This window comes from Aotus nancymaae, unplaced genomic scaffold, assembly GCF_030222135.1.
Source record: "Aotus nancymaae isolate 86718 unplaced genomic scaffold, 86718_ANA_hifiasm-v0.15.2.pri h1tg000029l, whole genome shotgun sequence".
NCBI classification, from domain to species: domain Eukaryota; kingdom Metazoa; phylum Chordata; class Mammalia; order Primates; family Aotidae; genus Aotus; species Aotus nancymaae.
The window spans coordinates 6,675,328-6,700,603 of record NW_026988442.1 but is presented as its reverse complement, the minus strand read 5'-3'; the positions used below and the strand labels follow the sequence as shown (position 1 = coordinate 6,700,603).

The window sequence follows — 25,276 nt, the reverse complement described above, 5'->3', positions numbered from 1 at the left end:
ACGCAGATTGAAGTGTGGGTTCCATTTCTCATCATGTGATAAGTGATAATACTTTTAATCAGGTCGGCTCACCTGGTCTCTCCATTCGACCTAAATAACGTCTACTTACTTGCGTGAGGGAATAGCCCTTGCTGCTGCAGGCTCAGAGCCCAGGTCAGCAAGTATTTGTCAGGCTAGAACCTCTGGGTGGCGCCTCTCCCTGTCGGTAACCCGTTACCTACAGAACCAGGGCGCCAGCTTCAGCCATCTGCGTTCAAGCAGGAGCACCCATTGGCTAATCGGACTCTGAAACGCACGCCTATTCCCGCCCCTGACGCTGCCGTCCAATGCGAGCCTCTCAACTCTGCTCCGCCCCGCCTCCGTCGCCCTGTCCCTGGCGTATTTGCGCCATTGGTCGATCTTCCGGGCCGTGATGGCGGCGCTGCGCGTGCGCACTCGCTCCGAGCCCGCCTCTGGGGATGGGGAGCTCGCGCGCCCGGGCTAGGGAAGGCAGACCCTGCCCCGCCCGGGTGAAAGGGCGGTGACGGCGCTGGGCGGGGCTGAGCTCCAGGGCTGGCTGCTGGGCTGCTAGGGGAACTGAGCTGTTCGGAGCCGCGCGCCTCCCGGGCGGGGCGGGGCCGGCCGAGGGAGTCCGCGCGTGCCCGCGCTGAGCTGCCTGCTGTGGGTGCTGCGCTGCTCGCTCGCGGCGACGTTGGGCAGGTTTTTCCAGGATGACCGAGCTGAGGCAGAGGGTGGCCCACGAGCCAGATGCGCCGCCCGAGGACAAGGTAGCGGCAGCCTCGGGTGGGCGCGGCCGGGACAGCGACGCATCCAGGAGGCCCGCGGGGGACGCGCGCAGGGGGGTCCTCTCGTCCTCTGATCCCTTGTCGCGGCTGACGGCGGCCCCGGGCCCGGGCAGCGCGATGGGTCCTCTGGTGCCTAACCTTTGCGGCGCGCGTGTCAGGGATTGGCGAGTCGCTGTCCCGGCTCAGGGTCTGGCTGGGGTGGCTCCCCCGGGGTGCAGGAAGGAGCTCGCCTGGAGTGGCGCACGGCCTCCTGCCTCGCTGGGCTGACTGCGGGACCCCCCTCTCCCCCACCTCCCTGAGGCCTTCCTGGAGGTGAAGATGTGCAGAGCCTTCTCAGATAGGCGGCTCCTCTGACCGCGACTTAGGCTCTCCGTTTCTTTTTACAATGTTATTATTTTGGGGGGTGGGGGAATCTGGACAAGGCCATAGCATTTGCCTCCTGGGAGATGTAAATCCCTTCTTGGACATAAAATCATCGGCTTTGAGCAGAGAGGTTTGTTACGCAGTGAGCCACCCCGTCATCAGCAGGTGTTGGAGGGGGTCCTCCAGTTGATGGGTTGTTTCCTGTGCCGTGTGGGCTCTGGTGAGTAGGAGAGGAGAGTAGGAAGGAGGCCATCTTGGCGGGGACAGCGGCTGGGGGGTGACGGGTGTGGGAGTAGATTCCTTTGGGTGAAGTGAAAGGTCTGTGTAGGGGAGTTGAGGAAGGTAGGGAGTAGTTGTATTACTGTGGACTTTGAATGGCAGCATAGGACTTTGTAGTTGTAGTTGTGCTTTCCGAGATAGCAGTGGTCAGGAGTCCTGTATTTGGAAAACTGATCTGGCAGTGATGTGTAGAATGGATTGAGGGAGCTTGGACCAGAATGAGGGAGACTGATTCACTTGGGGATTGCCCATGGGTGACCTATAGATTTTTTTTTTGGCCCACATGTTGTCTTAAAAATCAGAAAATTTCTCCTAATAAGTTTCTTGCCTGTCTTAGATAATTGGAGGGTCCACCATCACTTTCTCACCTGATTAATGGTTGGCTAGAGCTGAGGATCATCTGTTCCCACCAATCCCTGTTGCCTTACACCAGGCTCATGGCTTCTCCTAATGCAGCCTGTAACTTTTTGATGACTGGAAGAAAGGGACATTAGAGAGACACCAAGAAGGAAGAAAGCACAAGATTTGGTGACAGGATGTCAACAGAGCAGTTACACTAGGAGGAATGTTTTGGGTGAAAGATAATGGTTGTTTTTTTTTTTTTTTTTGAACAACTTTTGTGTTATTGCAATTGACAGTGGACTATCCACAGAAAATTATTCATACTGAATTTTAGAAAATGTATTTTGGCCAGGCACAGTGTTGCACACCTGTAATCCTAGCTACTAGGGAGGCCGAGGCAGGAGGATCGCTTGAGCCCAGGAATTTGAGATCCTGTCTCCAAAAACAAAAACAAAACGTATTTTGGAGAAAATTTAGGGCTAGGGCTAAGGATTTAGCAGTTGCTCGCAGAGACAAGAGACACTGAAGTCTCTAATTTTTCAGTGGGCTCTTCTGGTTCAGCCTGAAAGAATTCTGACTTACCTTGTTACTGCTAGTTGGTGAGTATGCAGATGTTTGGAGGCTCTGTTTAAGGTGAGATCATACTTGATGTCACTGGGACTTTGTGGACCTAGAAGGTATGAGAAGAGGGAGAAGAAAGAAGGCATGAGAGCTGGTGGCCATGTTTTTGAAAAGCTAACTATGTACAATAGTTAGAATGTCAAAAAAACAACGATGGGGTTATGAGATGGAACATAAAGATTCTACCCTTCTTTCTGGACTCCTTGGATCCATCCCCAGAGATAAAGTGCCTGTTGGTCTTACTTTTACATCCCATACTTTCGGTAGGGAGGACATGAGGAGCTGTCCAGCTAAAGGTGCACTTACATCACTTATACAGTGACATTATGCCTGGGGTCATGAGGTCCACTCGTTGCATATTGTTCCCTAAAAGACAGCTGCTATGCACTCTGATACTTTTTACCCAGAACAAGGCAATCAGTCCCTCACCCCATCATCCAGAACTTCTGAATTGTCATGCATGGGATTTTTAATAAGGGCACTTTTTAAAAACTGTGAAATCTACTACTTGTCTTTGAATGTATATAGTAAGTTTTTTCTTTTCTTTTCTTTTCTTTTTTTTTTTTTTTTTGAGGCGGAGTTTTGCTCTTGTTGCCCAGACTGGAGCACAATGGTGCAATCTCAGCTTACTACAACCTCCGACTCAGCCTCCTCAGTACCTGGGATTACAGGCACCTGCCACCACGCCCGGCTAATTTTTTTGTATTTTTAATAGAGATGGGGTTTCACCATGTTGTACAGGTTGATCTTGAACTCCTGACCTCAGGTAATCCACCTGCCTTGGCTCCCAAAGTGCTGAGATTACAGGTGTGAGCCACTGCAGCTGGCCCATAGTAAACTTTTTAAAAAATCCTGATTTATTCTGTTTCATAGTTTGGGAAAAGCCTACTTCCATGACTTTGGCTTTGCCAATATTCTTGTGTTAGAACCCAGGGAAATTAGAAATAATAAAATAGGGTTGTCTTTTTAAGGAAATGCATTATGAAATGAGAACTTTTTTTTATTTCATAATAGAAGAATCCAGTAAACAATTTTCAAGTGAGTGCTTTAAAAGCTCTGGAATAAATTTGAAAGATTCTTCAAAATGTTACAGTTACTTAACTGCCATGGCAAAACTCACTTGTAAATAGATAATCATTAGTATCAAAATAATCTGGAGAATGTTTATTCATAAAAGTCACAGGCTAGGTGTGGTGGTTCACACCTGTAATTCCAGCATTTTCAGAGGCCTAGGCAGGTGGTTCACAAGGTCAGTAGATGGAGACCATCCTAGTTAACACAGAGAAACCCCATCTCTACTAAAAATACAAAAAATTAGCCAGGCATGCTGGCGTGTGCCTGTAGTCCCAGCTACTCGGGAGGCTGAGGCAGGAGAATTGCTTGAACCCAGGAGGCTGAGGTTGTAATGAGCCAAGATCACGCCACTGCACTCTAGCCTGGGCAACAGAGTGAGACTCCATCTCAAAAAAAAAAAAAAAAAAGTCAGAAGGTATTTTGTTATATTTAGCATCTGAGAATGGAATTTTCAAAGCCAATTGCTAATAAAGGAAATGGTCTCTTCTGGGAACTGTGCTTATAATTTTAAAGTCCCAAGGCACAGTATAGTTGCCAATCTAAGAAACTTGGAGTTTAGGCTTTGGGAATGATCCTCTTCCTGCCCAAATGTATTTTTACGATGGAGCTTAGGAAAGGGAAGGATGAGATGTGGTCTGAAAGATTGGCATCTTAAAATTTATAATTGAGTTGGCATTTCACGAGATTTTATTTTGTAAGTTAGAGTAAAGGTTCTGGGTTTTTTTGCTTTACTTAGTTCCTGAGGTGCTATTTAAATTAGAGCTTTACTTATTTCGAGGCTTCCTTTCTAGATAGGTGAAACCCATATGGAGAGGAAAGAGTGACATAATTTAGAAAGGGGAGTTTAAATTTTAACTGAAGATAGCGTTTAAAAGCAGGGGCTTGAGTCAGTTACATCTGCCTTGAGCCTGGGCTCTGCCACATAGAGGCTGTGTAACTTTGAGCAGATCACCGAAGCTGTGGCAGCCTTAATTTGTCCATCATTAATATGGGGGTGATAAAATTGTATGTGCTTCACAGGATATTCATGTGGATTAAATGTATGTTTGGGCTTACAGGAGAGCTTGTCGCATTGTAATAATATGTTAGCTATTGTTGCTACTGGTTAAAATAGATTTTTATAGGAAAAAAATTTAATATTCATCTTACACTCTTAGAAGGTGATTAAATCTTCAAGTTATATGTATTTGTAGAGTCTATTCATAGTAACTACCTGTTAAGGAAAGTTTTATAAAAAGGACTTAGCCAAGGCAGGGCGCGGTGGCTCAAACCTGTAATCCCAGCACTTTGGGAGGCCGAGGCGGGTGGATCACGATGTCAAGAGATCGAGACCATCCTAGTCAACATGGTGAAACCCCGTCTCTACTAAAAATACCAAAAATTAGCTGGGCATAGTGGTGCGTGCCTGTAATCCCAGCTACTCCAGAGGCTGAGGCAGCAGTATTGCCTGAACCCAGGAGGCAGAGGTTGCAGTGAGCCGAGATCGCGCCATTGTACTCCAGCCTGGGTACCAAGAGCGAAACTCCGTCTCAAAAAAAAAAAAAAAAAAAAAAGGACTTAGCCTTCTATGACCTATCTTTTCAGTTTATTTTCTTGCTGAATTTTTCAGTACTCCAAATCACAATCGAACTTTAACTGTAGAAGGACCACTGAACATTGCTGTATGTAATTGTCTTCTTTTATAACTAAAAATGGTTTTCAATAGACTTTGAGATTGAACTACTGAAATAAAATATTAAAGCGCTATAACTACTTCAGGTGTAGGAGAAATGCTTAATTTTTTTCAAGAAAATGTTTTTATTTTGAGAAATAATTTGGGAGTTGAAATATCAGTAAACCTTAACTATGATTCCCAGGCTTAACAGGGAGAGGGGGTGAAAGATTATTTTGTCATATAACTCAGAATCTTATGTGTCTTCTTTTTGTTGTTCAGTGTGATTTTATTTTAAAAACTCAATTACTTCATGATTTTTGACTAAAGTTAGTTTTTCCAAAATCTATTTTTAAAAAACGTTTTGTGTTTGCACGAATTAATATGGTATTTCATTAGAAGAATTTTTATCATCTTTTGAAGGTGTTAAATTGCTCTCTTTGGTTGTTAGGACTAGAAGGGCCTTTAGAGGTGTTTGTTATTTTTAGGGACAGGGTCTCACCTTGTTGCCCAGGCTGGAGTGTAGTGGCACAACCATAGCTTGCTACAGCTTTATACTCCTGAGCTCAAGCCATTCTCCTGCATCAGTCTCCTGAGTAGCTCAGGACTACAAGCCCAAGCCATGGCACCCGGATTGAGGTAGTTATTTTATAGAAGAGGATACCACACCTCAGGGAGTTTAAGTTATTAGCTCAAGATGACGTAGCTGGTTAGATACAGAGTGGTTCTTATCATGAAGGTCTTCTCATTCCCAGTTGTCGTTTTTTATTTTTTTCTTATAGAATTAATTTACAGACTTTAAAAGCTTCTGTGTTGATTAACGTTGATAGATAAGATACCCAAATATTACCTATTTTTCTTATTTGGCTACAAAATCAGAAAAATTCTATTTAAGTCGTTCAAAATGTTAAATGTTAGAAAGTAAAGTCTTAGAGAATAAATGTGGAGACTCTGTGAAGAAAAAAATTTATATTTTTGGGCAGAGAAAGTTGATTAGGCTTGATTTTCCTGGTTACTAGATGACTATGATTTATAAATTTGTAAGCACTTTCCTGGGAGTCGCCACTCTGATATCCTCAAAAGGCACTCCCAGCGCAGTGCTTGAAGACCACAAGGCATCTCATCCAGGCAGCAGGTGAGGCTGCTTGGAAGAAATGCTTTCCAGTTGATGACTGTTAGCATGAGAACCATTTGTTCTAGCAACAAGCAGTCATTCAGTAATCAACATTTCTCTTTAGACCATTCACTGACTTAAGGGTCTGCTAGGGACAGTGTCTGCATTTCTGAGAGGGGCTGGTATTGTCAGTGTTCATAAGGATATTATTCAGAATTTTATACCTGTTTTGACTCCACATAATCAGTTTTTCCCCTTCTGATTTGAATAAATAATATAACATTTTAAAATCAATCATATTTTAAGAGTTTTATGTCTGAGCACCTAAGCATCAAGGACAGGGTTCTGGATGATGTTGACTGCATTTTTATATTGATTGATTGATTGAGATGGAGTTTCTCTCTTGTTGCCCAGGCTGGAGTGCAGTGGTGAGATCTCGGCTCACAGCAACCTCCGCCTCCTGGGTTCAAGTGATTCTCCTGCCTCAGCCTCCCAAGTAGCTGGGATTATAGTCGCCCGCCACCATACCGAACTAATTTTTATATTTTTAGTAGAGACAAGATTTCACCTTGTTGGCCAGGCTGATCTTGAACTCCTGACCTCTGATAATCCACCCGCCTCAGCCTCCCAAAGTGCTGGGATTACAGGCATGAGCCACTGTACCCAGTGGACTGCATATTTAAATTGATAAGGTAGAAAATGATCATAAGAGTCTAACAACTGATGGATATTGGAACATAATACTTGATAAAGTCATTCAGAATATGTTTGACAAACAAGAAAGTTGTATAAAACCTGCACTGCACTACTAATGTAAAGCATTTCCTCTCTCTCACTTAATTCTCAACCTTACAACTGCCAGAAATTATATAATCTTGAATATATTTGATAAACTTTTAAAAATGAATTTTATAACTAATTTCTTTTTTAAAATTTTTATTTATTTGTGTGTGTGTGTATATATATATATATATATATATATATATATATATTATAATAGAAACAGGTTCTTACAGTATTGTCCAGGCTGGTCTCAAACTCCTGGGTTCAAGTGAGTCTCCAGCCTCGCCCTCCCAAGGTGCTGGTACAGCATGAGCCACTGTGCCTGGCCATTCTAACTAATTTCACAGTGCAGATAATCATCCTTTAAACTGTTTGAAAAGATCTGAGTGTTACTATTTCTGATTTTCTTACTTTTCCATCTTTTCTAGGATCCACATAGTTGGAGGACATTCCTCTCTACAGCTTGTTAGCCTACATTCTGTGTTGGTTAGGCCTCTCAGGCCTTCTGGACTGGCACTAGAGGCTGTTGGCGGTGAAAAAGGACAGCTGTTTGTGTATCATACTGCCTTTGGTTCAGAAAAGAGACGGACACTGACTCCTCACTATTAATTTTGCCAGGGTCTCCTTGGAAGAATGCTGATTTGTTCCTGGCATTGGGCAGAGTTCCTGCCTTCCAAGTCTTGTCACGTGGTGGTTACTTGGTTGGGGTAATAGTGAGGCATCCCCTCCCCACCCCCACATATGGTTCCCACCAGGCAGCTTCCATTGCTAGTCACTGGTCTTTGTTCTCATGTTGTTTGCCCCAACAGTAGGGATGGCATTGAGCCTGCTAAGTTGAGTGACCTTTTAAAGAAAGTTAAACTTTATGATGTTATTTTGAGTAGGCAATGTGTGTGGTTCAGAACTTGAAGGGAGCAAAGGGTACTCTTTGAAGGTTCCCTTTCTTCCACCTGCTTCTCCCAGGGACAGCCTCATGGCACACTGTGGTTATCACCAGCACTGCTGTCTGTGTGGAAGGACCTCACCTGTCCTACCAAAGTCGGACATCTTTTTGATTTGTTGCCTTTGTTGGCAGCTCCTTTGTATTAGGATCACCATAGGGCCTGCTTGGGGCTTCTCTGTGGAGACTTCGCTGAGGTTTTGAGAGTTCTTGGGACTTGGGATTTAGAGGCAACAGTCTCTGCCCTTGGGTCTCTGATGTGGAGAGGATGTCTGCCATTGACACTGCACCCAGGAGGGGGCAACTCTCTGAGCTGTGTCTCCACAGTCCATGCCCTGCTAGTGCTGTGGTTTCAGTGGTCTACAGGACATTCCTAGGCGCATGCCCTTAGAGTCCACACAAACTGATTTTGTCTCAAATCTGAATTTTCTCTCTACTCTTACCACCCTGCTCTGGTTTCTTTCTCCTGTGAAAAAATCACAGATGACTCAGTTACTCTGGCTTGAAATCTCCTATTCCTTTTTTTTTTTCTCTTGCCCAGGGAAGTATACAGAATCTAACCAGGTGTGACCTGGAATCCTTATCTGTTTGTTGCTCTTGGAGATTTCACATACTTCAGGATTTGATGCCTGCAGTATTGTAAACGCTTCTAAATCGAGCTCCTCACCTCTCCTGGAATCCTTATCTGTCTTTTGCTCTTTCAGATTTCCCAGATTTCAGGATTTATTGCTTGTCTTATTGTAAACCCTGTGAATTGAGTTTCCTCCTGTTAGGGTCTGCTCTAGATCCCTCCTAGTCCATCTGCCCTTCGTATCTTCCAGGAGTTCTGAAACTACCCTAATAATTATGGGGCGGGGCGGGGGAAGGATAGAATTCTGGCTCTTTTTCATAATGCTTAAACTTTAAGATCTTCTGTAGCCTTCTCTCTCTCTTTTTCCTTCTAATTTTTATTTTAGGTTTGGGGGTACATGGGCAGGTTTGGTTCATGGGTAAATTGCATATTGTTGAGGTTTGGTATACAAATGATTTTGTCACCTGGGTAGTGAGCATAGCACTGGGTAGGTAGTTTTTCAATCCTCACCAACCTCCTACTCTCCACCCTCAAACCCTGGTGTCTGTTGTTCCCCACTTTGTGTCCATGTGTAGCTCCCAGTTCACTCTGCAAGTGAGAACATGCAATAATTGGTTTTCTATTTCTGTATTAATTTGCTTAGGATAATGACCTCTAGCTGCATCTGTGTTGCTGCAAAGGACGTGATTTTATTCTTTTTTATGTAGCCTTCTTTGGCCCCTCCCACTGCTTGGTGTCTCTGTGTCATGGATTGATTCTTGCTCTTTCCTACCCCTGAAATCTGTTCTTTCTGTCACCCTCTCTCATTTCTACCTATTTTTCTACCTTTTTTTTGAGACTGAGTCTTGCTCTTTCACTCAGGCTGAAGTACAGTGGTGTGATCTCAGCTCACTGCAGCCTTCACTTACCGTGTTTAAGCAATTCTCCTGCCTCAGCTTCTCGAGTAGCTGGAACTACAGATGTGCGCCACCACGCCCAGCTAATTTTTGTATTTTTAGTAGAGACGGGGTTTCATCATGTTGGCCAGGATGGTCTTCAACTCCTGACCTGAGGTGATCCTCCCACCTCGGCCTCCCAAAGTGCTGGGATTACAGGCATGCCACCATGCCTGGCCTTTCTACCTATTTAAGTCTTACTTTTTCAAAATTTATCTCAGAGCATCTCTGGCTAGAAGTGACATAAGCATGTATTATTAATAATTACCGAAGTGGGCTGGGCGCAGTGGCTCATACCTGTAATCTCAGCACTTTGGGAGACTGAGGTGGACAGATCACTTGAGATCAAGAGTTCGAGACCAGCCTGGCCAACATGGTGAAACCTCTTCTTAACGTAAAAATTAGCCTGGCATGGTGGCGGACATCTGTAATCTCAGCTACTTGGGGGGCTGAGGCAGGAGAATCACTTGAACCTGGGAGGCGGAGGTTGCAGTGAGCCGAGATTGCGCCACTGTACTCCATCCTGGGCAACAGAGTAAGACTCCATCTCAAGAAAAAAAAATTACAGAAGTGTGTACATATGAGAATAAAATCCATCTACACTGCTGTCATTCAGAGAAACACATTTTTCAAATGCTTATTCTCTCCCACATATACTGCTACTCATGGCTGTAATGAGAGCAACCATGCATCTGATAGCTTGCCTTTTTATGCTGTTGGAAGTGTTACCCCATGTCCTTAAGGTTCTTCATAAATAGTATTTCAAACTTTCTTTTTGTTATGAAAGAACAGGTGAAAATAAAAGATATTCGTTGTAGAAGCATCAGAAAGAAAAATGATCTTAATTCTGCCATTCAGAGATAACCGCTGTTCGTGTTTTATGTGTATCTTTCTTTTTAGACACGTCACACATTCCTGCACTACGTGTACTACCATTTTATTACCCACTGGTTTTTTAGATATAAAATATGCCCCAGGCTGAGAGTAGTGACTCATGTAATCCCAGCACTTTGAGAGGCCAGGAGTTTGCAATAAGCCTGGACAAGACAGCAAGACCTGTCTCTACAAATTTTTTTTTTGTTTGAGACGGAGTCTTGCTCTGTCACTCAGGCTGGAGTGCAGTGGCGCAATCTTGGCTCACTGCAAACTCTGCCTCCAAGGTTCAAGCAATTCTCCTGCCTTAGCCTCCTGAATAGCCAGGATTATAGGCACGCACCACCACACCCAGCTGATTTTTGTGTTTTTAGTAGAGACGGGGTTTTGCCATGTTGGTCAGGCTGGTCTCAAACTCCTGACCTCGTGATCCACCCGCCTCAGCTTCCCAAAGTGTGGGGATTACAGGCGTGAGCCACCGTGCCCGGCCTCTACAAATATATTTTTAAAAATTTGCTGAGCATGGTGGTGCGTGCCTGTAGTCCCAGCTACATGGGAGACTGGGGCAGTAGGATCCCTTGAGCCTAGGAGTTTGAGGCTGAAGTGTAGCCCACTATACTATAGCTTGGGCAACAGAGCAAGACACTGCCTCAAAAAATATACATGCGACCTAAATACTGCTTAAGTTTTTAAACATTTTAACCCAGCATTAAAAAAATTTTTTAGTTGACCTATATTTATGGGATACAGAATGATAGTTCCATACATGTATTCGGTGTATAATAATTAAATAAGAGTAATTAGCATATCCATAACCTCAAACATTTATCATTTCTTTAAATTTTTTTTTTTTTTTTTGTAAAAACAGGATAGTGCACTGTTGTACAGGCTGGTCTGGAACTCCTGGCCTCAAGTGATCCTCCTGCCTTACCCTCCCAAAGTGTTGTAATTACATGTATGAGCCACCACTCCCAGCCTTGAGCTTATTTTTGTATATGGGGAGAGATAGGGTTCTAGTTTTATTCTTTGGCATATAGATATCCAGTTTTCACAGCACCATTTGTTAAAGAGGCTATCCTTTTCCCAGTGTGTGTTCTTGGCTCCTTTGTGGAAAATCAGTTGGTTGTAAATGCATAGCTTTATTTCCGAGTTCTTAATTCTGTTCCATTGGTTTGTGTGTCTGTTTTTATTTTATTAATTACTTGATTTTTTTTTTTTTTTGACTGAGTCTCCTTGCACTGTCACCCACGCTGGAGTACAGTGGCACGATCTCATCTCACTTCAACTTCCGCCTCCTGGGTTTAAGTGATTCTTCTGCCTCAGCCTCCCAAGTAGCTGGATTACAGGTGCTTGCCACCACACCCAGCTAATTATATATATATATTTTTTTAGTAGGGATGGTGTTTCACTGTGTTGGCCAGGATGGTCTCAAACTCCTGACCTCATGATCTGCCTGCCTTGGCCTCCCAAAGTGCTGGGATTAGACGTGAGCCATTGTGCCCAGCCGCAATTACTTGATTTATTTATTATTTTTGAGATGGAGTTTCGCTCTTGTTGCCCAGGCTGGAGTGCAGTGGCACCATCTCAGCTCACCGCAACCTTGCCCCCCTCCATATTCAAGCCATTCTCCTGCCTCAGCCTCCTGAGTAACTGGGATTAACAGGTGCACACCACCATGCCCAGCAAACTTTTGTATTTTTAGTAGAGATGGGGTTTCACCATGTTGGCCAGGCTGGTCTTAAACTCCTGACCTTAGGTGATACAGCTGCATTGGCCTCCCAAAATGCTGGGATTACAGGCATGAGCCACTGCGCCCAGCCTGTGTGCCTGTTTTTATACCAATACCATGCTGTTTTGGTTGCCATAGCTTCATAGTACATTTTGGAGTCAGGTAGTGTGATGTCTCCAGCTTTGTTCTTTTTGCTTGGGATCGCTTTGGCTGTTTGGGATCTTTTGTGATCCCATACAGATTTCAGGATTTAAAAAATATCTGTGAATCTGTACATTGCTTTATGTAGTATGGTCATTTTAATCATATTACAATGCACTGGTGCGATCTCGGCCCACTGCAACCTTCACCTCGCAGATTCAAGCGATTCCTCTGCCTCAGCGTCTTGGGTAGCTGGGATTACAGGTGCACACCACTATGCCTGGCTAATTTTTGTTTTTTTAATGGAGACGAGGTTTCACGATCTTGGCCAGATGGGTCTTGAACTCCTGATGTCAAGTGATCCACCCACCTCAGCTTCCCAAAGTGCTGGGATTGTAGGCGTGAGCCACCGCTACTGGCCTGATTTCTTTTTTAAATGGTTCATTATTGGTGTATAGAAATGATACTGGGCTGGGTGTGGTGGCTCACACCTATAAACCCAGCACTTTGAGAGGCCAAGGTAGGTGGATCACTTGAGGCCAGAAATTCGAAACCAGCCTGGCCAGCATGGCGAAACCTCATCTCTGCTAAAAATACAAAAATTAGTCTGCCACACCCGTAATCCCAGGTACTTGGGTGGCTGAGGCAGGAGAATTGCTAGAACCTGGGAGGCTAAGGCTGCAGTCAGCCAAGATCATGCCACAGCACTCCAGCCTGGGCAACAGGGCTGAGACTGTGTATCAAAAACAAACAAACAAAAGAAATATGATTTTTGTATGTTGTTTTTGTGCTTACAACTTTACCGAATTAGTTTATCAGTTCCAAGAGTTTTTATGGTGGTTTTTAGTTTTTCTGTATGTAAGACCATACCATCTACAAAGAGGGATAGTCTGACTTCCTCCTTTCTAATTTGGATGCTTTCTATTTCGTTCTCTTGCCTAATTGCTGTGGCTATGATTTTCAGTACCATGTTGAATAAGATTGGTAAAATTGTGCATCCTTGTCTTCTAGTGCTTAGAGGAAGGCTTTCAGCTTTTGCCTTTCAATATGATGTTAGCTATGGGTTTGTCATATATGGCTTTTATGATATTGAGGTATGTTCCTTCTATACTTAATTTGTTGAGAGATGTTACTATGAACAGTTGTTGAATTTTATCAAGTGCTTTTTCAGCATCAATTTTTTTTTTTTTGAGACAGAGTCTCACTCTGTCACCCAGGCTGGAGTGCAGTAGTGTGATCTTGGTTCACTGTAACCTCCGCCTCCTGGGTTCAAGCAGTTCTTCCTGCCTCAGCAGGTGCCCACCACCATGTCCAGCTAATTTTTGTATTTTTTAGTAGAGTCAGGTTTTTGCCATGTTGGCCAGGCTGGTCTTGAGCTCCTGACCTCAGTTGATCTGCCCGCCTTGGCCACCCAAAGTGCTGGGATTATAGGCGTGAGCCACTGTGCCTAGCCAGCATCAATTGAAATGATCATATGGCCAGCATCAATTAAAATGATCTTATGGTTTTTGTCCTTCCTTCTGTTGATATAGCATCATTTTTAGTGGTGGTGTGTCATTTCATTTTGTGGCTGTATCTCAATTTACTGAACCAATCAGGCATTTAAGGTGTTTTAAGGTTTTTGCTATTGTAAGTAATGCTGCAGGAAATAACCCTTGTTTAAACAAAGCAAAAACCTTTCTGCTCATGTTCCTTTGTTTGGAACTGCTGACTCAAAGGGATGTACTTTGTTTAGGTTTTGATACAATTAATATATTTCCTTCTCCAGTAAATTTGTAGCCACTATAACTGTATAAATGCCTATCTTTGTGATCTCTCTTCCCTGCAGAGTAATACTAGTATTCACTAGTTTCTTGATTTTAGGAGAGGCATTTTAGCCTACTGATTACAATCATAGACTCAGGAGCTGGAATGCCTCGTTTATAGCCTAGCTCCATCATTAAATTGTGTCAGTTTTTTCATCTGAACAGTGGGGCGGAGAATAGTATCAACCTTATAGGGTTGTTGCGAGGCATTATCATTTCTTTCCTTTATAAATTGTACCTTAGAGCTCAAGAAGTTGATTAAGGAAAGTTTCTTTTCATAGAATAAATGACAAAGTGATATAATTAAAATACTTAAAATTTCCAAACCCCAATGAATTAATAGGATGAGGCAGTAATCACCAATACTGCTACCATCACAGAAACAACCAAATACTATGTACCTCCTGATGGAGAAATTTTGTCATAAAATCATATTTGAGCTTGATCAAGACTAGTTCTAAGTGCTGGTTTATAGGAAATTCAAGAGACAGAAGAACACATGGACCTGGTTGCTTTAGTAAATAAATGGCAAAGAGTAAATAGCATGTGTGTAAATTTCTTTGTCTGTGTGTGTAAATTTCTTTATCCATGTCTGTGATTACTGGTTTATAATTCTTAAAGCCCTTATTAAAGTCTTTTGTTGTAATGTTGGGGCACTTGGAAACTCAGAAGCAGGCATCAGAAAATAGAATCTCCCTCTCTGACCATCTCCTGCTCCCCTTTCACCTGCTCCTTTTTCTCCCCAAGGCAGGAATCTTCCCCTGCCTTTCTATCTTGTAGCTGGCCATAAAAAATTATCTGGCTTTCCCTGTTTGATTGCTATAAGACCCTCATTTCAGAACCCCATAGCCTGGAGGAAAGACTGATGCACAGGGAGGCTAAGAAGAATCTGAATAGACAGGACTTGCTGTGTTTCCTCACTTAATTTGCTAGTGTTAGATCATATCCTTTTTGTTCAGTCACATTTCTGCAGTTGTCCATGCAATGTGTGCATCCAACGAAGCCTCTATAAAAGGCTTTAGAGGACAGGGTGCAGGGAGCTCCTGGGTAGCTGAACATGTGGAGGCTTACAGAAAGGCGAACAAGAATTTATCCACGTGCTGGGAGATTGGTGCACTCCAACTCCACTGGGACAGAAGCTCTCACACTGGGAACTCTTCCAGACTTCTCCCTATATATCTCTTCATCTGGCTGTATATTTGTATCCTTTAAAGTGTCCTTTGTAACAAACTGGTAAATGTAAGTAAGTGTTTTACTGAGTTCTGTGATCCATTCTAGCAAATTAGTCGAACTCAAAGGTGGCAGAGGATCATGGGGACTCCAGCTTAAAGCTGGTAGATCAGAAATTCTTGAGCCTCAGATTTGCAACTGATGAGAAAGAGGGGGGTGGTCTTGTCGGGCTGAGCTCTCATCCTGTAGTTTCTGAAGCTATCTTCAGGCAAATAGTGGCTGAAGTGAATTAAATTGGAGGGCACCCAGTTAGTGTCCGCTGCAGAATTGACTGTTTGTTTGGTGTGTGGGGCGACATCCCCATGAAACATTTGGTCACAGAAGTTTTCTGTGATTGTTGTTACAGTGTGAGAACAGAGGGAAAAAAAACCCACACAATTTGAGTTTTACCACTTTCACACACTGCTCTCTCTGATTTAAAAAAATATATAGAAGGAAGAGAGGGGAGAGAGAGAGCTAGATATGAAAGGTAAAACCTATAGATTAAGACTTTAGGTGCTGGTTATGTTCACTTGTGCCTATAATTCCAGCGCTCTGGAAGCTGAGGTGGGAAGATGGCTTGTGAGGCCAGGAGTTCCAGACTAGCCTGAGCAGTAGAGTGAGACCCTATCTCTTAAATGAAAGATTTAAGGCCAGGCGCAGTGGCTCATACCTGTAATCCCAGCACTTTGGGAGGCTGAGGCGGGGGATCACTTGAGATAAGGAGTTCTAGACCAGCCTGGCCAGCATGGTGAAACCCCATCTCTACTAAAAATACAAAAATTAGCCAGGCATGATGATGCATGCCTGTAATCCCAGCTACTTGGGAGACTGAGGCAGGATAATTGCTTGAACCCAGGAGGTGGAGGTTGCAGTGAGCCATGATCACGCCATTGCACTCCAACCTGCATAACAGAGCAAGACTCTGTCCCAAAAAAAAAAAAAAAAAAAACTTGAGGTATATTACGATTTCTGAACCTAATTTGGATCCTGATCCAATCTAACTGCAATAAAGAGGAATAATTTAAGTATTGGGTAAATTTGACTATTGGATATTTAATATAAAGGAATTGTTAATTTTTTAACTGTGATGTTGGCATGGTGATGTTTAAACATTCCTCCTGTATAAAAAGCACTAACCATAAAGGAAACTGTTGATAAATTGAGCAACATTAAAATTAAGAACTTATGTTTTGCTGAACCACAGTATCAAGAGTGAAAAGGAAGGGCACAGGCAATGAGAAGATATTTATAACAAATGTATCTGATGCAGGGCTAATTTCTAGAATCCATAAATAATTACTTCAAAATAAATATATAAAAAGGCAACCCAATAGAAAAATGGGGACTTTGTTTCTTTTATTTTTTTGAGACAGGTTCTCACTCTGTTTCCCAGGTTGGAGTACGGTGGTACAGTCTTGGCTCACTGAAGCCTCAAACTGCTGGACTCAAGGGATCCTCCTGCCTTCGCCTCCCTAGTAGCTGGAAATACAGGCACACACCACCATACCCGGCTAATTTTTGTAGAAACAGGGTCTCACTATGTTGACCAGGTTGGTCTCAAACTCCTGGGCTCAAGCATTCTTCCTCCCTCAGCCTCCCAAAGTGCTGGGATTATCGGTATGAGCTACCATGCCTGGCCAAAAATGGGCACTTTAGATGATCAATAAACATGAAAAGATACCCAGTATCATTTAGTTATCTGGGAGATGCAAATTAAAACTCTTGATAAGATACTACTGCACACCCACTAGATTGGTTAAAATTAAAAAGAATGAAAACATTGGGGGTTGGCAAGTATGTGGAGCCAGTGGACCTTTCATAGACTGCTTGGGGGAGTATACATTGGCACTATCACTCTGGAAAAGTGTTTGACAATATTTACTAAAGCTAAATATACACACACTTTATGATCAAGCAGTTTCACTCTTAGGTGATTGCCTAGTAGAAATCTGTACATGTATTCACTGAAAGTCAAGTTCTAGAATACTCAAAGCAGTGTTCTTTGTAGTAGCCCCAAACTTAACAACCCAAATTGTGAATAATGCTGCTAGGGAACATGAGTGTACAGATATCTGTTTGAGTCTCTGCTTTCAGTGCTTTTTCTTTATTCTTTTTTTTTTTTTTTTTTGAGACAGTGTCTTGCTCTGTTATCCGGGCTTGACTGCAGTGGCATGATCTTAGCTTACTGCAACCTCTGCCTCCCACGTTCAAGCAGTTCTCCTGCTTCAGCCTCCCTAGTAGCTGGGATTTCAGGAGTGTGCCACCACACTTGGCTAATTTTTGTATTTTTAGTAGAGACAGGGTTTCACCATGTTGGCCAGGCTGGTCTTGAACTCCTGGCCTCAAGTGATCCGCCCACCTTGTTCTCTCAAAGTGCTGGGATTACAGGCTTGAACAACCACGCCCCGCCTGCTTTCAGTTCTTTTGGATATATACCCAGGAGAACTGGATTGCTGGATCATATGGTAATTCTGTTTAATTTGTGGGCAACTGCCACATTTGGGTAGTTTTGTGTTTTAGAAACTTCTCGGTTTTGATTTTTTCTGTAGATATAATCTACATAAACAGCTATTGTGATCCTCAGTAATTGGAGAACTACTTTAATGAACTGTATTATCAAGGAGAGGGTTGAAGTAGCCATTGTCAGTGGGCATAGAAAGTGATAACGTGGGTGTGGTGGGAGCCTGTAATGCCAGCTACTCGGGAGGCTGAAGCAGGAGAATCGCCTGAACCCAGCAGGCGGAGGTTGCAGTGAGCTGAGATTGCACCATTGTACTCCAGCCTGGGAGACAGAACTAGACTCCATCTCAAAAACCAACCAACCAGCCAACCAAAAGAAATAGGTCTAGGCCATCTCTGTTTTGTTACATGTGGAAATTGAGACTCTGGAGACTGGCAGGCTGGCCAGATGTCTGATTGCTTCTGGCCATTTTTTTTTCCCATGGGCTTAACTCTGACAGCATAAAAAATGAGTCTTTAGTCCCTTCAACTGTAGGTTTATGGTGTCCCATAAATCTGCTTCCAGTGTGAGGGTGGCATGTAGATGCCCTGGAATTCCTCCTTATTGCTTATCTTTTGGCACTTTGAATAGAATCTCTCCCTGCAATGCAGTGTTTGGGTCAATATTCATCCCCTCTTATGATTTTGGGAGTGTAAAAGCTGCCTGAAGTTGGTTTTCTCACAGGGATGTCAGCTAAACACCCAGTTTTCTCTTGAACAGTTGCTGTTTCTATTTCCTATCTGTTCCACAGAATACTATGTACAGAGATTTTTTTTCAATATGCACACAGTGGTCTCTCTGTTGAAAATGTATTACTAAGGAGTAACTGTTTTAAAAACTTATCAAGAACTGTTTCTTCAGAGATACCAGTCTCTTTAGTCTCTTCTAGGGACTTTTTTTTTTTACTTTTTCTTTTTTTTTGGGGGGGGGGCGGGGGGACAGGGTCTTGCTGTGTCACCCAAGCTGTTGTGCAGTGGCATGATCATGGCTCACTACAGCCCTGACCTCCTGGGCTCAAGCAATCCTCCCACCTCAGCATCTCAAGTAGCTGGGACTACATGTGCACACCACCATGCCCAGCAAATTTTTTATTTTTTGTAGAGACAGGGTTTTGCCATGTTACCCAGGCTGGTCTCGAACCGCTGGGCTCAAGTGATTCTCCAGCCTTGGCCTCTCAAGGTGCTGGGATTACAGATATAAGCCACTGTAAGCCTGGCCAATCTCCTAGGGACTTTTCATCAGGCAAGTGACATATTGTTCCAGAGGGTTCCTCTGGAGTCCTGGGAGCAGTAGTTAGAGGAACACCTTATTTTCTAGATCTCAGGGTAGAATCAGCTCTATTATTGGGTTTGGCATTCTAACACATGACTCATATTCCTCCTTGGTCTTAAAATATCTAAAATACTAGAATGAGTTATATGAGAGTTGATAAAACAAAGACTTTTAAGTGTCCAGAGGATCAAAAAGGGAATAAAACCATGATGAGGGCCCTTCCTTTTTAGGGAAATTTGGATCAAGATTTTCAGCCTTCATTGGACTGTTAATCTTTTAGCTTTGATGAGTTGGCATAGGTCATGAAGTTGTGAAAGCTGACCTGGAGGGGAGGCTGGTTCTCCTTGTTGCCTTGACAAATCTCGTACTGCCTCATGTGTTCATTTGTGTGTGATTCTGGGGCTCAGTTATCACACACATTTGTGTGTGATTCAGGGGCTCAGATATTTAGCACTGCCAGGGCAGGGCCAAAGAAGGTGTGTGGCAGGGGTGGCGATAGTTGAGCTGGAGGAGCAGGAATGTGCCTGGAAAGTGGACAGAGAATGAGTCAAGGGTCTTGAAGTATGACGGGAAGGCCAGAGAGTTAGAGGAAAGCCAGTAACGGTGTCAGCATAGAGGAGTGAGATGCTTTAGATTATTTGTTTTGTACTTTTAAATTTTATTTATTTTTTCTTTGTTTCTTTATATTTTGTCTTCTCTATGAAGATCAAAAAGTAGTTTTGTACTTTTTACAATTATGGAAGCGATACTTATTTTGTGGAAAATGTGGAGGAAAAGGGGAAGTATAAGCCAATTTAAATTGTCTTTGATTTCACTACCCAAAGTATAACTATGGTTAACCTCTTCATACATGCTCCACTGATCTTTTTTCCTGTGGGTTTAAAATGGCTGCTTGGTATCTCCCCCTAAAGCTGTTAAATAAATCAAGGCATTGTTGGACATATAGGTTGCTTCCAGTTGTTTCTTCTTGTAAATGATGCTGTGATGACATCGTCTTATAAACTGTTTTTTTAGATATTCATTTAAGCTAGGTGCAGTGGCTTGTGCCTATAATCCCAGCTATAGAGGAGCCTAAGGATGGAGGCTGGCTTGAGGCCGGAGTTTGAGGTTAAAGTGAGCTATGCTTATGCCACTGCACTCCAGCTTGGGTAACACTGAGACCTTGTCTCTAAGAAAAAATAATAACAACAATAAAGTAAAAATAAATCAAGTAGCTGAATACATATTCTAAATCGTGGTGCTAATTTCCATTTCCATGAGTACAATTTGAGTATAGTATACTAGTATTCTCCAATCCTGGCCTGTCAACCTGATGTGAGAAAAATTGTTTCTCATGACCATTTTATTTTTTATATGATGGATTATTAGTGAGGTTGAGCATTTATTTATTTATTTATTTATTGAGACGGAGTCTTACTCTATCACCTAGACTGGAGTGTGCAGTGGCGCGATCTCGGCTCACTGCAACCTCTGCTTCCTGGGTTCAAGAGATTCTCCTGCCTCAGCCTCCCAAGTAGCTGGGATTACAGGCATCTGCCACCACGCCCAGCTAATTTTTGTATTTTTAGTAGAGATGAGATTTTACCATGATGGTCAGGCTGGTCTCAAACTCGACCTCAGGTGATCTACCTGCCTCGGCCTCCCAAAGTGCTGGGATTACAAGCATGAGCCACCGAGCCTGGCCGTGGTTGAGTATTTAAATATACCTGCTATTTGTATATGGGAAATGCTTTTTCTTTTTTGCTAATTTTTCTATTGGCATGTTCACATTTTTCTTACTGATTTGTAAGTTTTTTAAATAGTTAAAGAAGTTGATCCCTTTGTTATATGCTGCAGATTTTTCTCAATTTGTCATTTTTAGTGTTGTTTGAAGTGTTTGAAGTTTGAAATGTTAAATTATTTTGGCTAAACCTATCAGTCTTCCTTTGTTTCTGCCTGTGATGACATGCTTAGAAGGGCCTTAATCCTCCTCTCCTTGCTGCCCCCACCATATACGTCCTTAACTTATATGGTCTTTTAGTTTATTTTTTAAAAAATAGAGATGGGATCTCACTGTGTTACTCAGGCTGGTCTTGAACTCATAGGTTCAAGCGATCCTCCTACCTCGACCTCCCAAAGTGCTGGATTACAGGTGTGAACCACTGTGCATAGCCTTCTCTTAGTTCTTTTTTTTTTTTGAGACAGAGTCTCACTCTTTTGCCTAGGCTAGAGTGAAGTGGCTGCAATCTCTGTCCCTCGGGTTTAAGCGATTCTCCTATTTCAGCCTCCTGAGTAGCTAGGATTACAGGTGCCCTCCACCACACCCAGCCCGTAGGTTTTATAAAATAAATTTTATAAAATTCTTTTATTAAAAAACAATTTTTATATTTCTAGTAGAGATGGGGTTTCTCCATGTTGGCCAGGCTGGTGTCAAACTCCTGACCTCAGGTGATCCACCCACTTCGGCTTCCCAAAGTGCTAGGATTGCAGGCGTGAGCCACTGTGCCCGGCCCTCCTAATATTTTTATAGTTTGCTTTTGACATTGAAATCTTTCATCCATCTTGAATATCTTTTAATGAATGGTGTGAAGTAGACGTCTAAAATGTGGTATTTTCTTAAAGGATTTTTAAAAATGATCAATTTTTCAAAGTGCTGCCACTGTGATAACGGAGGAGGGTTTGGGGCAGGGTGTGGCTTTGTGTTGGCTGGCTGCTCAGCAGGGCTGACAATGCAGTGACTAGCTGTCTGCCTGTGGCCATTTCTAGAAACGGATTCACTGGATTATCAGAAGCATTGGCTTCTATTTTACTGGGATGAGCAGACAGGCCTGCAGTTCAGTAAGTCGACATTTTGGAGTTTGAACCCAGGTGGGCTGAATTTCGATTCCATGCTCTTTGCTTTACAATTCTGCCTTCCTGGCTTCCTGGTCTCTGCCAGTCATTTTTCTTCATGGGTTGGCCAAAGAGCCCCTAACACAGGGAAGACTTGCAAGTTTCTCAGGGTCAGCCAGCAGGGCCATTAGGAGTGGGGCAGCCCTTGCCTTCCTCTGTGCCCTGTCTCAGAGAGAAGAGGAGGTGACAGTGGCCTCTGCGTTCCATGGGGCCTGCAGGCCAAAAGCAAGGGTGCCCTGGAGCAGTGCCAGGTCTGTGTGGCACAGTGCCCTCATCCCGAGGCCAAGCTCAGCCCCTGGCCTCCGCTGTGGAGCTCTCCTGATGTTCCCACCCCGTTTCCTCATCTCTGTTCCTCTCCAGGCTTCTGTGGAAATTGACTGTCCAAACCCTCATTAGGTGCTGTCTCCTCAGCAGATGATCTCTGGAGTCAGGCTCTTTGTCTTGGATTTCTGTAGCTCCCAGGTGATTCAGTAAAGGCATGTTGATTCATCATAGGGGTTTCTGGCAGAAGGGCAAAACTATCAGGAGAAAAAAGTAGCCAGAGATCACATGCTGAGCTGCCTGCTGACTTGGTCATGAACTCCTTGCTGGTCAGACCTGGCTAATCCTAGCACATATGGTTGTCAGGAGGTTGAGTTGGTACTGAATCAACTGTGAAGATTAGCAACTGCCTGGGCAGTGAGAACCAGGCGTCTGGTTTCAGGAAGAATTTGTTGTGCAGCAAAATAAAATATTGCCATCTTAGTGTTTTTTTTTTAGCGTTGAAGTACCACCTTAACAACTTGACAGTGTTAATGCTACATTAACATATGATATACTTAGTATCAATCCCAATATTTCATTAAAAAGTGCTTAGAATTTATAAAACTAAAAAAGTAAAACTGATGCAACTGCACCAAGTTTGGACACATTACAGAATATCAAGTAAAAAACAAATTTCATAAAAATTAAATGTAAAACATAAATTACCATTCCTGTGTAGGTTAGTAGATAAAATTTAATGTTTACTAAGATGTACTAAATTAATTATATTACTTCATTTACTACATTTAATTCAAAATTGAAACTAAGATTTAAAATGTAGTGATCAGTGGGCAAGGTGGTATTTACCTGTAGTCTGAGCTACTTGGGAGGCAGAAGTGGGAGGATTGCTTGAGCTCAGGAGGTCCAGTCCAGCCTGGAACATAGCGGGGTCCCATCTCTTTTAAAAAAAAAAAAATTAAAATTTTTTTAGAAATGGGGTCTCACTCTGTTGCCCAGGTTGGTCTTGAACTCCTGGTCTCAGGCAGTCCTTCTGTCTGCATCTCCCAAAGTGCTGGGATTACAGGCATGAGCCACCATGTCCAGCCTAGACTCCATATGTTTTTTTATTTTTTATTTTTAAAAAACAAAAAACAGGCAATGATCTTTTAAAATATGCGTCATTGGTGACATTGATATAAGTATATTTTTATTCAAGCTTTTTTTTTTTCCTGGTGCTGATAAACTAGGAGTAGGGGAATGATGAGAGCACTGAACTGCAACTCTTTTCTCTTAAACTTTCATCTCAAAAGAATCCTTTTTGTTTGCTAACTTTGAGGATTTCTTTTTTTGGCCAAGATTGCAGCCTTTTAATTGCTAGTGTCCTGTGTTTTTGTTTCAAAGACAGCATTTTCTGTTTATCTTGGTGTACTCTAGTTTCATCTTTAGTTTGGAAACTCTTTGAACTGGCATAACAATTAGTCTCCAGGCAGGCCGGGCATGGTGGCTCATGAATTACAACTGTACTTCTAGCACTTTGAGGGGCCAAAGTGGCTGGATCACTTGAGGTCAGGAGTTTGAGACTAGCCTGGTCGACATAGTGAAACCCTGTATCTACTAAAAATACAAAAAATGAGATGGGAGATGGGCATGGTGGTACACACCTGTAATCCCAGTTACTCGGGAGGCTGAGGCAGAAAAATTGCTTGAACTTTGGAGGCAGAGGTTCCAGTGAGCCGAGATTGTGCCATTGCACTCCAACATGGGTGACAAAGTGAGACTCTGACACACACACACACACACACACACACACACACACGAATTAGTCTCTAGGCAAAAAATTTGCTTTATTGATTGGTTTTCTTCCTCCTCTTGAGGATTAGGGAGAAAAAGAAGAAGGCTTTTAAATGAGGACACCTTAATGTGGATGTCTCAAAATATAAGTGGAGTAACTGGAAAAGCATGCCATTTAGAATGCATGTACCACCCAGGCATTATGGCTTTATGTTTTAGGTTCTCATCTGTAAAAGGTCAGCAATATTATGTCTCCTGTCCCTCCTGTTTTGTCCCACAATTATAGCCAGCTTTTGTGTAGTTTAGTTTACAATATTTTTGTCTGGATTGCCTTGAGACCTTTGGGGCTTGTTCTGGACCTTGATCCACAGGAGTAAATACACCTTACACTGTGTCCCAATATCACCTTGCTTGCATATATCACTTGGAAATGAGTTTCAGGAAGCAGTACTTACTATTTGTGATATATTCAGAAATTTTCTTTTCTGTTTGAGTCTATCTTATACTTTTATGTACACTTTTTATTTTAGCATATGTATAGAGTATATACATATCATGTTTACAATGATTTCTCATAAAGTAAGCACATCCTTGCAACCAAGATAAAACAAAATAGCACCAGTCTTGGAGAAGGGTCTCTCATGATGTCTCCTAATCACTGCCAACTGCTCAGGGTAGCCACTAGCCTGACTTTTGACACTATATCTTATTTTATATTTTGCTAATTGTGACCCACTGAATTGATTTAAGACCCAGTAGGTCTCAGCCTATAGTTTGAAAAACACAACCTTAGGCCAGGCACGGTGGCTCACCCCTGTAATCCCAGGACTTTGGGAGGCTGAGGCAGGTGGATCACTTGAGGTCAGGAGTTCGAGACCAGCCTGACCAACATGGAGAAACCCCATGTCCACTAAAAGTACTAAATTAGCCAGGCGTGGTGGCATATGCCTGAAATCCCAGCTACTTGGGAGGCTAAGGCAGGAGAATCGCTTGAATCTGGGAGGTGGAGGTTGCAGTGAACCAAGATCACGCCATTGCACTCCAGTTTGGGCAACAAGAGCAAAACTCCATCTCAGAAAAAAAAAAATGAATATAAAAGAAAAACACAACCCTATTTTATTTTGCCCAATAACTCTTAAGATAGGAATTATTTTTTTATGGATGAAAAAGTTAAGACCCAATGGTGAGATTTCTCCCAAAATCATATAGCTTGTACTGTTTCCCCTTTTTCCCATGCATTTGAGCTGCTCTTCTCCGTGAGATGAGGGGTGACTTGCTTTGGAAAGGCAGTTGCAGCCCTCTTTGTATTATGTCTTGTTTATCACTCCCCCTTAATGTGTTTCCAAGATTGATATTCATTATTAATGTAGCTTTAGTGAGT

General features: G+C 42.8%; 1 protein-coding gene across 1 annotated transcript in view; it reads left to right on the top strand.

Moving 5' to 3' along the window:
- The first annotated feature begins 658 nt into the window (after positions 1 to 658).
- CDS2 (CDP-diacylglycerol synthase 2) overlaps positions 659 to 25,276 on the top strand; it is a 65,532-nt gene continuing 40,914 nt past the window's right edge. Inside the window, exon 1 of the mRNA XM_012455399.2 lies at positions 659 to 767. Within this exon, the coding sequence (XP_012310822.1) occupies positions 711 to 767 (57 nt within the window). The 5' untranslated portion in view covers positions 659 to 710. The remainder of the gene's footprint in view (positions 768 to 25,276) is intronic.